This window comes from Rhineura floridana, chromosome 15 (assembly GCF_030035675.1).
Source record: "Rhineura floridana isolate rRhiFlo1 chromosome 15, rRhiFlo1.hap2, whole genome shotgun sequence".
In the NCBI taxonomy this organism is placed as follows: Eukaryota; Metazoa; Chordata; class Lepidosauria; order Squamata; family Rhineuridae; genus Rhineura; species Rhineura floridana.
Window position 1 is genome coordinate 16,988,972 of NC_084494.1, and position 11,676 is coordinate 17,000,647.

At 46.5% G+C, this 11,676-nt stretch overlaps 1 protein-coding gene across 1 annotated transcript in view; it reads right to left on the reverse strand.

The window, feature by feature from the left end:
* Positions 1–10,965, reverse strand: part of SLC9A1 (solute carrier family 9 member A1) — a 108,859-nt gene extending 97,894 nt beyond the window's left edge. Inside the window, exon 1 of the mRNA XM_061596370.1 lies at positions 9,655–10,965. Within this exon, the coding sequence (XP_061452354.1) occupies positions 9,655–10,015 (361 nt within the window). The 5' untranslated portion in view covers positions 10,016–10,965. The remainder of the gene's footprint in view (positions 1–9,654) is intronic.
* Between the last annotated feature and the right edge of the window lie 711 nt (positions 10,966–11,676).

Sequence of the window (11,676 nt, forward strand, 5' to 3'; positions counted from 1 at the left end):
ATAAAAGGCTTGACAGAAGGTCCAACCCCAGTCATGAACGTTCATTATCCAAGATCCTTCATATATTTGGACTCTTGACAAAGTGTTGAGAAACAGATGGCTTGTGCCTTGTGACTGTCATCACAGACCCAGAACCTGGTAATATTTAAATCTCTCTCTCCAAAAGATGGATCCTTGGCCTAGACAGCTAAAGATCAATGGCAATTGTTGCTGAAATCCAAGGCCAGGGATGAGGAACCTGTGACTTTCCTGATGTTACTGGGTGGGCCGTAGTGGCTAGGGCTGACGCGGTTTGTAGTTCAACAGATCTGGGAGGGCACCAGGTTGGCAAAAGCTGATCTAGTATGTACCTCTGGTGAGGTTTTCCTCCAACGTGTTTTTGCACCAATGGATCCTTGCCAGAGAGCTGGCTACAATGAAGAAGGAAGTTTGAGCCTGGATCAGGATGCAGCTAAGTCCCAGGATCGTGAAATGGTTTTAAAACACACAGCAAGTAGTTGTCTACATTAAGGGTGGCACAGGTACAATTTTAATATTTAAAAAAGGACAGCCAACCAAATAAATTAATGAGGGCCCAAATGACAGCTGGAAACAGGGACAGTATGTTACTTTTCCCCAGATAAAAAGGAACAAACTTTTCCATGATTTAACAGTACATCTGTTTTTCAACTGGGGAAAGTACTTAATAGGAGTGCTAAACCGGAACAAAGGGAAACAAAAACACAGAGGACAGACTGTACCCCCTTCTTATACCGTTTTTGGCAGTGGACTGCAGAAGAAGCTGCCAGCCTAGATGCCCGTTTAGGTGTATTTTGGAGAGGCACATCTAATCTGTGTGTGGAGTGTTACCATACTTCAGAGATAGCCAATGTGGTGCCCTCCAGATATTGCCGGACTACAACTCCCATCATCCCTGATCATTGTCTATGCTGGCTGGGGCTGATGGGAGATGGAGCCCGACAACATATGGAGGGCATCATGTTGGCCACTCCACCACACTTTCTAAAACATGCACTTGTGCCATTACGTTTTTGTTTTATGCAGCTATCCACCCACAGGATTTGGGACAGAAGCATGCTTTTTAGAAGAAAGTTTAGCATCCTTCTTGCATTACTTGTTACCAACATCCCATCTTATAAGCAAATTAGGTGTCTTGAGACATTCACACTCTAGCCCCCCTACAAGAGCAATGAGAGGGGCAGACAACCAGATAAAAATGCATTGCAAGCAGTGCAGGCAAGTCTCCAGTTTTTCCCATCTCATCTGCAATTGCCTGTCTCAGTACTACAATTCAGATGTTGGCATGGTGATAATTAAACACCCAGATCAGACATGGAGGTGGAGGTGATGCAAAATGTAGCTCAAGCCCCCTTTGTTATGCTTCTCCCACATCATTAAAACTAAAGATGGGTCAGTCCGGCAACCAATTTTAGCAAGCCATACTTATCTGAGAGACAGTTGGATTTCAGAGCTAAATTGTTAGCCTGAACATTGCAATCGAGAGGTGTGAGCTAAGGTGGCAAAACCCTCCTAGATAATTATCCTGCCCATGTTGGTCTGACCTTACATTAGATGTCTGGAAACCCACTGGAAGATAAGTGATTGGTGTCTGCAATATGGATGGAGAAGAACTTTGCTCAGTTCACATTTTTAAGCAAACCAACCTCCTGGACAAATACACAGATAGGAGCATTCAAATTTTGCACTTCTATGAATTTTGTAGTCTTGGGACCAACGATTTTCCAGGACAAGTTCCAGAAAATAGAAACTGATCTGGAATTAGATTACTTGTGCTCGTGTGTCCTGCTTCAAAACACGTAATCAAGTAATAAAAGGAGAGGCCAGGAGGGATCTCAAGAAAAAGGGAAAGGTAACATAAAAAAACCAACATGGGCCACTGCCAGATTGTTGCTATTTTGCAGGTGGGATTCAAGTGCATAACAGACAATTCAGGGTTGTGCAATTAAAGGAGATTTGGTGTTCTGGCACAACAAACCTGCTCCCCCCCCCATGGACTTTTTGTTTTTGCAATAAGGAAAGACATAGGAAAGAACACCTGAAAATGTGGAATAACAATAACTTAGTGAGACATCACCTAGCATCCCTGCAAACAAATCAGAAGGAATGCTCAGTGCATAGGTTGCCTGGAAGTGACCACAAATACTGTTTGCTTCAGCCTTAAGGAAGATGGCAGCAAAACCACCAGCAGATCTGGTACTCCAGCTTGGATCTCCTGCCACAAACCCATCTTGCCCTGAGCAGAGAGGAGAAGAAAGAAGCTTAAGGAACTGATACCATCCAGCTCCCATAGTGGCCCCCTCCTTCCCAAACTGTCACCACAGGGGCAACTGCAGCAGTACCATCTTGACCTGAAGGGAGTGAGAAGAATCCATGATAGCTTCTTCTTAAGCAAACAAGCTGCCTTTTTCATTTTATTGTAACTTTATATATATATATATACACACATACATACACACACACACATATATAAATACAATAGGCTCAGTCTGGGAGGAAAGGTGGGATAGAAATTTAATAAATATATAAATGAAATACTTATTGTACAATCTTATGTAAACTGCTTTATGAGGTCTGCCTGAAGAGCAGTATATAAATGCCTGAAATAAATAAAACTCCCATCATCTCTTATCATTGGCCATGACAGCTGGGGGCTGATGGGAGCTGGAGTCCAACAATCTCCAGAGGACCAGAGGTTCCCCATCCCAGCACTAGGACAGGCTTCAACAGGGCCTCCCCCAGGAAAGTGACCTGGTGTCCGGTGCAGATGTGCCCTTATAAAGAGTCTCAGGCTGTATCCATATGAGCAAAGGCAACATAACATGAGACACTTCTGATAACACATACGCACATATATTATGTAGAGCCAGCATGGTGCAGGGATTAATGTCGAACTCTACCTGAGGAGGTCTGGATTCAAATCCCTAGTCAGCCATGAAGGTCTTACTCTGTGACTTCTGGCCAGTCTCTCCCTCTCTGCCTAACATACCTCACAGGGTTGCTGTAAATGAAAAGGGAAGAAGAACCATGCACAATGCCTTGATCTCCTTGGAGGAGCGGTAATAAAATAATAAGTATTTCATTTTGAGTGCCTGGGGGGGGGGAAGAATTTTTAAAAAGGCAGGAGAGACAAGCTTGAAGGCTCACAATCTGAAATAGGCATGCAAGGAAGAAAGGGAAGGGAATGGGCAAGGATAAGAGGCCATGAATCAAAACACCTCCATGAATCAGAGAATATTTCATGAAGATAGAGGAGGTGCTTCCAAAAACATGGAAAAGTCTCTGAAGGAAACAAATTCTAGGAGTAACGTGTTACTGCCAAAGAAAATGGATGTGCCGCGGGGGTTGGGAGAGGTCAGGATCTAGTCCATTGGCCAGTTCTAGATCCTCTCTCCTGCCCTACCTGGTGCTCTCCAGATATTCTGACCTATGCATCCCATCATCACGGACCACTGGCCTACCAGGGGCATTACTTGGCTGTCTCCCTTTGTAAAGATCCTCATCTGTCATCTTGATTTGTAATCCCTCTGTAGAAACTTGTCCGGAGGACAGCTTTCTGCAAAACTGGCTGTTTAGTAAGGGAGAGCGTTTTTAGCTAGTGGGTGAGCCTTTCCTACCATATACAAATGAAGATGGAAACTGGCAAGCCTCATCTTCTAAAAGCATAGGCGAGGACTTGATTTTGCCATGCCTCTCGTCTCTGGGCCTATAATGCTGGAGCAATTTGCTCCTGGTCTGGAGCAATGATTTAATTCTGCAGGTATTTTCATAGGCTACACTACTGCTGTTCCCCTGTCCCCATACCCCTTTATCCCATGTTAGACTGTTCCCAACAGTGTCTTGGGGGAAGAGGGGGATGTCTCTTTATTCGGGAGTAGCACAAAGTGGGGTGGGATGTCCTCTGCTGAGTGAGTCAATTTCAATTGTACGTTAATGTCCACTTGAACATAGGAAGCTGTCTTATACTGAATCCGACCACTGCTCCATCTAGCTCAGTGTTGTCCACTCTAGCAGCAGCACTTCTCCAGGATTTCAGGGAAGGGTCACACGAAGCCCTCCCTGGAGATGCCAGGGATTGAACCTGGGACCTTCTGCATGCAAGGCAGGTGCACTGCCACTGAGCTACGGCCCTTCCCCAACCCTGTGATCGATATCTTAGATTAGCATGTATAGGACTGGAGCTTCAAGACAGGTCTGTTGCCTTCCAAATTCTGCTCCCATTATCCCTGACCATACTGGTTGGTGCTGATGGGAGGTGTAGTCCGACAACATCTGGAGGACCACAGATGTAGTCTGACAACATCTGGGTTAGGTTCTATTATTGTTGTTGAGATTTTTAATGCTCTAATGTAATTTGTATGTTTTTATGTTGTACGTTGCCCAGTGGCTGGATAACCAGCCAGATGGGCGACCAATAAATTTAATAAATAAATAAATAAACTTCCCTAGCCCTCTCTTATGGCTTGACATTTCAGCATTAATTACTATATCACAGGCCTCTAAGCTGCATAATACAATTTTCTGTTGCAGAGAAAAAGGGGTGTGGGATACCTACATGAAATGAGGCTGGTAGCATAGTTTCTTCTTGGGATTTCTGCTTGATGTTGAAACTTCTGCCAACACATTTTTTCACAATTATACATTTCAATTTAATACAGATTTCCATGGGAAACTTGCATTTTTATGACTGAAGGCAGATCCTGACTTTCCAATAAATAGTGTATGTAACAGCCAGTAAATAGTTCAAATGTAGCAAGCAGATCTTAGAACAAGGGTTAGAAACCTGGTGCCCTCCAGGACAGTCATGGCTTCCCACAAAGAATCCTGTGAAGGGTAGTTTGTGAAGGGTGATGAGCATTGTTAGGAGACCCCCCTTATTCCCCTCCCAGAGCTACAGTTCCCTGGGAAGAGGGATTGACTGTTAAATCAGTCTGGGAATTGTAGCTCTGTAAGGGTCTCTTACCAATTCTCAGCACCCTCAATACCCTTGACTTTGGGGGAAGCCATGACTGTCTAAAGTAGATAAATAGTCAAATAAATGTTTGGTGTTAATGTGGCCCAGATCTTTGATGGACTACAACTCCCATCATCCCTGACTGTTGACAATGCTGAATGGAGCTGGTGGCGGCTGTAGTCCAACAACATCTAGAGAACGACAGGTTCCTCCCCCCTGATCTAACATATCTTCATGCTGATTCAGACTTCCTGGCTGTTTTCTCCCCAAACTTCCTTTCCCCCCCCCAGATGGCATAAATTTCAGTAACTTGGAAACCAGTCTTCCTAATGCTCAGCATTACACCAACCACAAAACACAAGAGGCAGCCAGTTGCATCTACACAGCCTTGGACAAGGGTACTTGCTTGACTAAAGACCAATGTTCTTAATAAGGACCTGAGAACAGCCTACTGGATCAGGGATCAGGCCCATCTAGTCTAGCATCCTGTTCTCACAGTGGCCAACCAGATGCCTTTGGGAAACCCAAAACCAGGACCTGAGTGCAAGAGCACTCTCCCCTGCTGTGGTTTCCAGCAACTGGTATTTAGAAGTATACTGCCTATGAACATGGAGGTAGGACATAGCCATCATGGTTTGTAGCCATCGATAGCCTTATCCTCTTCCTTCTACCCTCTACAAGCTTCCACATATAAGCCCCCCCAATTTCCTCAGGCATTACCTGCTACATCAGAGGGACCCCTGCCAATATGCACTCGTGAAACAGATACAAAGAAAATGTTACTTAGCCCATGTGCAGAAAGAGAACATCCCCAAAGATAGCTACTTTATATCAGGTCAGACTGTTTGTCCATCTAGGCCAGGTTCCCATCCACAATGTACATGCAAAGCTTTATTATACCACTTTAAACAAGCATGGCTTCCCCCAAAGCATCCTGGGAACTGTAGGGTTAAGGGTGCTGAAAGTTGTGAAGAGCCCCTAATTCCCTCACAGAACTGCAATTCCCATGTGGTTTAACAATCAATTCCTCTACTCTGGGAATTGTAGTTCTGCGAGGGGCAGAAAGGTCTGCCAACAACGCAACACCCTTAACAAACTACAATTCCCAGGATGCTTTGGGGAAGCCATGGCTATTGTCATGGTATAATACTGCTTTAAATGTGCAGGGCAGATGGGGCCCAGGACTGACTTCTCTGCAGGGTCTCAGGCAAAGGTTTTGCCCATCATCTCCTACCTTCTAATTCAGGAGTAGACAACCTATGAGCCTCCAGATGTTGCTGTTGAGGTGAGTGTGTAGGCCAACAACATCTGGAGGGCACCAGGTTGGGGGAAGACTGGAGGTAAGGGATTATTCTAATATCCCCTCCCCTCTTCACTTTTGAATCTTATCTTGCTGGGCAAGTTCTCACTCCTTCTAGACCATTTCCTCTCTAGTGCTGCAGATTCCCATTAATTGTTAATCTCTCTTTTATTATTATAACGAGGGTGTTCAGAAGATTTTATGTGACTTTTCTCCTTATAGATCAAGACAAGCTGGTGACAGCAAAAATGGCAAAATTCTTAGCAAATCTCATCTGTTCTGTAGTGTTCTGATACTTGCACACAAATTGCAACAGCTTGCAAGCTTGAACATTTTACTTGCTTAGCTTATGTGTTTGTATTTTATATTCAATTGGCAAAGGTCAGTGGCCAATGCAAATAAATATCTAGAATCTTAACTGCTGCTTTTTGTTTCTTGACATTTCAGAGACAAGATGTGCAAAAACAGAAGCCTCTGTGATCTTCAGGCTTTTACACAGAAACACAGGGAACTACAGTGCCTTGCACAAGTAATCATACTCCTGACCAGTGCTCTCATATTACTGAATTACAAATGGTACATTGTAATTTCTTTCTGTGTGGTATATTATTTTGAAACACTGAAACTCAAAATCCATTATTGTAAGGTGACATTGGTTTTATGTTGGGAAATGTTTGTAAGTGTTTCAAAATAAAAAATCATATGAAACAAAATTACAATGTACCATTTGTAACTCAGTAATATGACAGCATTGGTCAGGGGTTTGATTACTTTTGCAAGGCCTTATTCAGCTATAATGGTCCAATGATCTCAGTATTGTCTGCTCTGACAGACTCTGGCTCCTCAGAGTTTCCCACAGGGCTCTTTTCCTGACGATGCCAGGGACTGAACCACAGACCTTGTGCAGGCAAAACATGTGCTCCACCACCACATAACCTTGCAATAACTGCTCCTCCAAAAGTGGAAAACAGCAACGACAAACTTTCCAAGAATTCAACTGCAGGGATGGAGAAAGTTTACAAAAAGAATGCAAAAAAGTCTCAAACCCAGCTCTAACATCTGGCAGTAGAAAACTGTCACAGTGTTTTGCCTGAATGAACGCCAAGTATTAAAAATAAATACCTGAGGCATAATCCACAGGGAGGTTCTGCATAGGCCCTATTGATAGGAACGAAAGCACAATGATGCTTTTGGATAGAAAACATTCTTTCCAATCAGGCTCATGCAAACAGAACTTCCCTACGGATTCTATCCCTAATCAAGTTTTCTTGAGGCCAAGTCTTGTGGGGTCAGGTGATGGGCAAATATTACACGGAACCAGGAACGGCTGCATGCTACGTCCAGTGTCAGAGACAGTATACCTCTGAATATCAGTTGATGGGGAGCACAAGTGGGGAATGTGTTGTTGCACTCAGGTCCTGCTTGATGGCTTCTGATAAGCATCTGGTTGGACACTGTAAGAACAGGATGCTGGACAAGATGAGCCTTTGGCCGGATCCAGTAGGCCTCTTATGTTCTACATCAGGGGAAGCAACACTATGATCACTTCTTGAATGTTCATACTTGATGCACGGAATACCTCTCAGCCAAAGTGCCAGCCTCTCTGTTTCAGCACTCGCATTTTATGACATAACAGCCTAACCTCAATGAAGGTGTTAGGATGTGCGAGACTCCAGGCTATGTAAGACAGCCCACTCCTGGCAATGGTCCCAATTTCCCAATGAGCTGAGCCTGCAACCCAGTCACACCAGCCGTTCACACAAGTTTTACATTTACAAGGGAATTGATAACACTACAAAGGAACAAGCAAGCACTTTTCTCCTTATCCCTTTTCTATCATGTCCCCCACCCACCCAAAACCTAGAATTTCTGCTCCACCCCAGGATGAAGTATAGAAATCACCACTACTTGGAAGAGAGCCAGTTTGCCCTCCGTACTTGGATTCAGAAGGCTACTTTAATATCTGAGACATAGGCCTTGTTCACACCTAGGCCACATTCATGCCATACCTTTATTCCACTATTATTCCACTGTAAACTGTCATGGCTTCCTCCCATAGAATCCTGGGAAGTGTAGTTTGTGAAGGGTGCCGAGAGGTGTTAGGAGATCCCTATTCCCCTCACAAACCTGCAGTGCCCAGAGTACTCTAAGAAGAGGGATTGATTGTTAAACTGCTCTGAGAATTGTAGCTCAGTGAGGGGAATAGAGAAATTGAAAGCATGTTCACCCAGGTCAGACCATCCTGGGCCTTTGGGCAATGAACAGTACTGCAGGGAAAGCCAGGATCTAATGGACTTCTTGGCACCAGGGGAGAACCTAGGATGCTTCCTTAGACTGAATCAGACTATTGGTCCATCTTGCTCACTATTGTCTACACTGACTGGCAGCAACTCTCCAGGCTTTCAGATAAGAAATCTTTCCCAGTCCTGCCTGAAGCTACCAGGGACTGAAGCTGGGACCTTCCGCATATAAAACAGATGCTCTACCACTCAGCCACAGCCCTTCCCCAGTAAAGTTAACTGTTCAAACCCTGCGGAGTGGCTGGTTTTTCCAGAAAAACCAGGACCAAGGAACCAGTTTGCTTTTATCACATGTGAATGCTGTGGACTACATAAAATGTACTGCACAGCAGCACAAGGGAGATCCAACCTGAAACAGCAAATGGGAACTTCCACTATTGCAGTATGCGGACACAGCCCTGCAGACGACCAGAGGCTTTGCTCTTCAGTAAGCACCTCATGTGATCTAGTGTCATGTATGTAGGGAGCATCTCAGGAGGAACACATCCTTCCTCAAACAACCAAGCATTCAACCTGCTGTCAATGGCCTTTGATTCAATCACATAAGCATCCTGGGACAGCCTTAGCAGCATTAAAGGAGTAGCAGTTTAATAGAAACGCAGGCCTGGGACACTCCAGATCAGCAGTACCCGTTAGGGCAGAACTTGGAGCAATGGAAGCTGGTCCATTAGGGCAGATGGGGCATTGCCCCACCAGTGTCAGTCTGCTCTCAGCCAGCCCCCACCTGCCTGCCTTCTCACAGCTGATATTCTTCCAACCAACTGGGGTGGCTCTGCGTGCCACCCACCTACTGTTGGTCTCCCCTGCCTTCCGCCCTACCAGTCCCAATGGACACCAGCCACCACTAGCTTGGGAGCAGAAGCCAAAGGTCCCACTCAGCAGAATGCGCAGGAGGGACCCCAAACCCTGGAGGGCTGGCTAACGACGTTTTGAAGCAAATAAAGTAATTCACGTTAAATCCTCAGTCTAACGTTACCCATCCGGACCACCGCTTCAAATGACTTTCTGCAAAACAGATCCCTCTGGCACACATTGGGCGCTTACTTACACATACACGGTAGCCAAATGCACAGATTACATACCCAGCTTCATGAGGCAGGCAAGCAGGATCCAAAGGGCAATCTCAAAGGGGATCCGTACATTTTCATACTGAATGCCCAGGACGGGGAAAAGCTTCCGATGCTTGCCATGTCCAACGGTGGAAGTGTTTTCGGGGTGCTTGGGCACAGTCTGACTCTCTTGGGGCACAGGCGGAGCAGCGGTGATGCTCTCAATCGCAGCCACCAGAGCACTGGAGGAGTGGGATTGCGTCGTGACCACCATGGGGTTCGGCTGGGAGCCATAGCTATGGAGCACCGGCAGGAGACCCAGGAGGGCAGCTGCACCAAACAAGAAAGGCAAAGCCCAGAAAGAGCAAAAAGCCCCCACGAATTTCCCCTGCATTATTCCTTCCTATCTTCCCTCTCCAAAACAATACACCCAAGAGGATCTGCTGGGCTTAGTGGGCTTCTAAAAAAAAAAAAAATCAAAGGAAATTGGTTCCAGGGAGATGCTTCATCGGATGACGCCCCCCCCCCAGAAATGAAACAAGGCCACAAAAGGAGCCCTTGTCCAAGAAGGGAACCTAAACAGAGACAAGTTTGATAAAGCTTTCATAATAAGGAGAGCTGCTTCAGGACGGGGTGCACTTTCCCCCCCTTTCGACTCCCCCCCTCGAAAAAAACACCAAAGAAACCCCCTGCAATGTTTTCTTTTCTCCTCAGGGGATGGAGGGGAGGGGAGGGGAGAAAGAAAACAGCCTGCAGCTGTTACAAAGCCGACTCCGAAAACCTCGCTAAAGCTAACGCGACTCGAGGCTGGGACATACCTCACCCCCACACCCCCACAAAGAGGAAAGGAATAAGTGGGCGGCTCCGAATCGCTAGAAGAGGGGGCGGCGGGCGGCAGCAAGAGCGCGGGTGGGGAGGGGGAAAGGAGATTAGATGCCCGGGCGCGAGAAAAGGAAGCGCAGGGGCAAGGAGACAGCCTGAGCAGGAGCAGCAGGAAAGGGAGGGCGATGGCGAGCGCAGCCGAGCTTCCCCGGAGAGGCCGCCCTCTCCGCTGCAGCTCACGGGAGAAGCCAGCGGGCGGGGGGCCCGAGGATCGGCTAGTGTGAACCGGGAAGGAGGAAGCTGTGCCTGTTCCGGATCCTCGTGTGCTGCAGCGCGCGGCCCAGTCCAACAACTCCTCCTCCGACGGCTCTTTTCAGTTTAATCAACTCCGAGCCAAGGGCACGGGGAGAGGCGGAGAAGGAGGCGGGGCCTCTGCCCCCACAGCAGCCTCCACCGGCAGGGAGCAGCGCTACACGCCAGCCCTCCCTCTTTCCTACCACAGGTGTGGGTTGGAGATAGCCAGTCCCGGGGGAAGGGAGACGCTTCCGCTCTGGAGAGGTTTCACACAGCCTTGCGGCAAGCTCCTCCTCCTCCTTGCCAGAGACCTCTCCTTCTGTAAAACATGGAATATCTAGCATATCGATTGTAAGCTCCTAGGGGCAGAGACCCTGTTTCATACGTTGAAAGCGCGTTACAGTATTCAGTGTCCCCGGTCCCATGCTGTGGAAAACTTTTCAGGCAGAGATGCGACAGGCAACCTCGCTTGCTGACAGGCCTATGCAGATGCTTAGTCATTTTAATTATTGTTTTGCATTGCTTTTAAATGTTTTTATGTTGCTGTGTATTGCCCTTATGCGGTATATAAATACTTTTATCAATACATAAATTATCCTCCCCCTCCCCGAAAAAGAATCTTGAGAACTGTAGCTTGCTAAGGGTGCTGGGGATTGTATTGAGGGGTAAACTACAGTTCCCAGGATTCTTTGGGGGAAATCATGTGCTCTAAATGTAGGATGCACACCTTAACGTGGTGAGGGGCTTTGAGAGTGTTGAAGAAGCTGAGAGCAATGCCGTCAGGAGTCTAGATCGGAGGCTAGACTCCTAGCAGGGGCACCCAAGCCGGAATGGTCAAAGCTGAGACACCAGACTAAGATGCATCCAAACTCAGAGGAAGACAATGGTAAACCACCTCTGAATACCTCTTACCATGAAAACGCTATGAACAGAGTATCC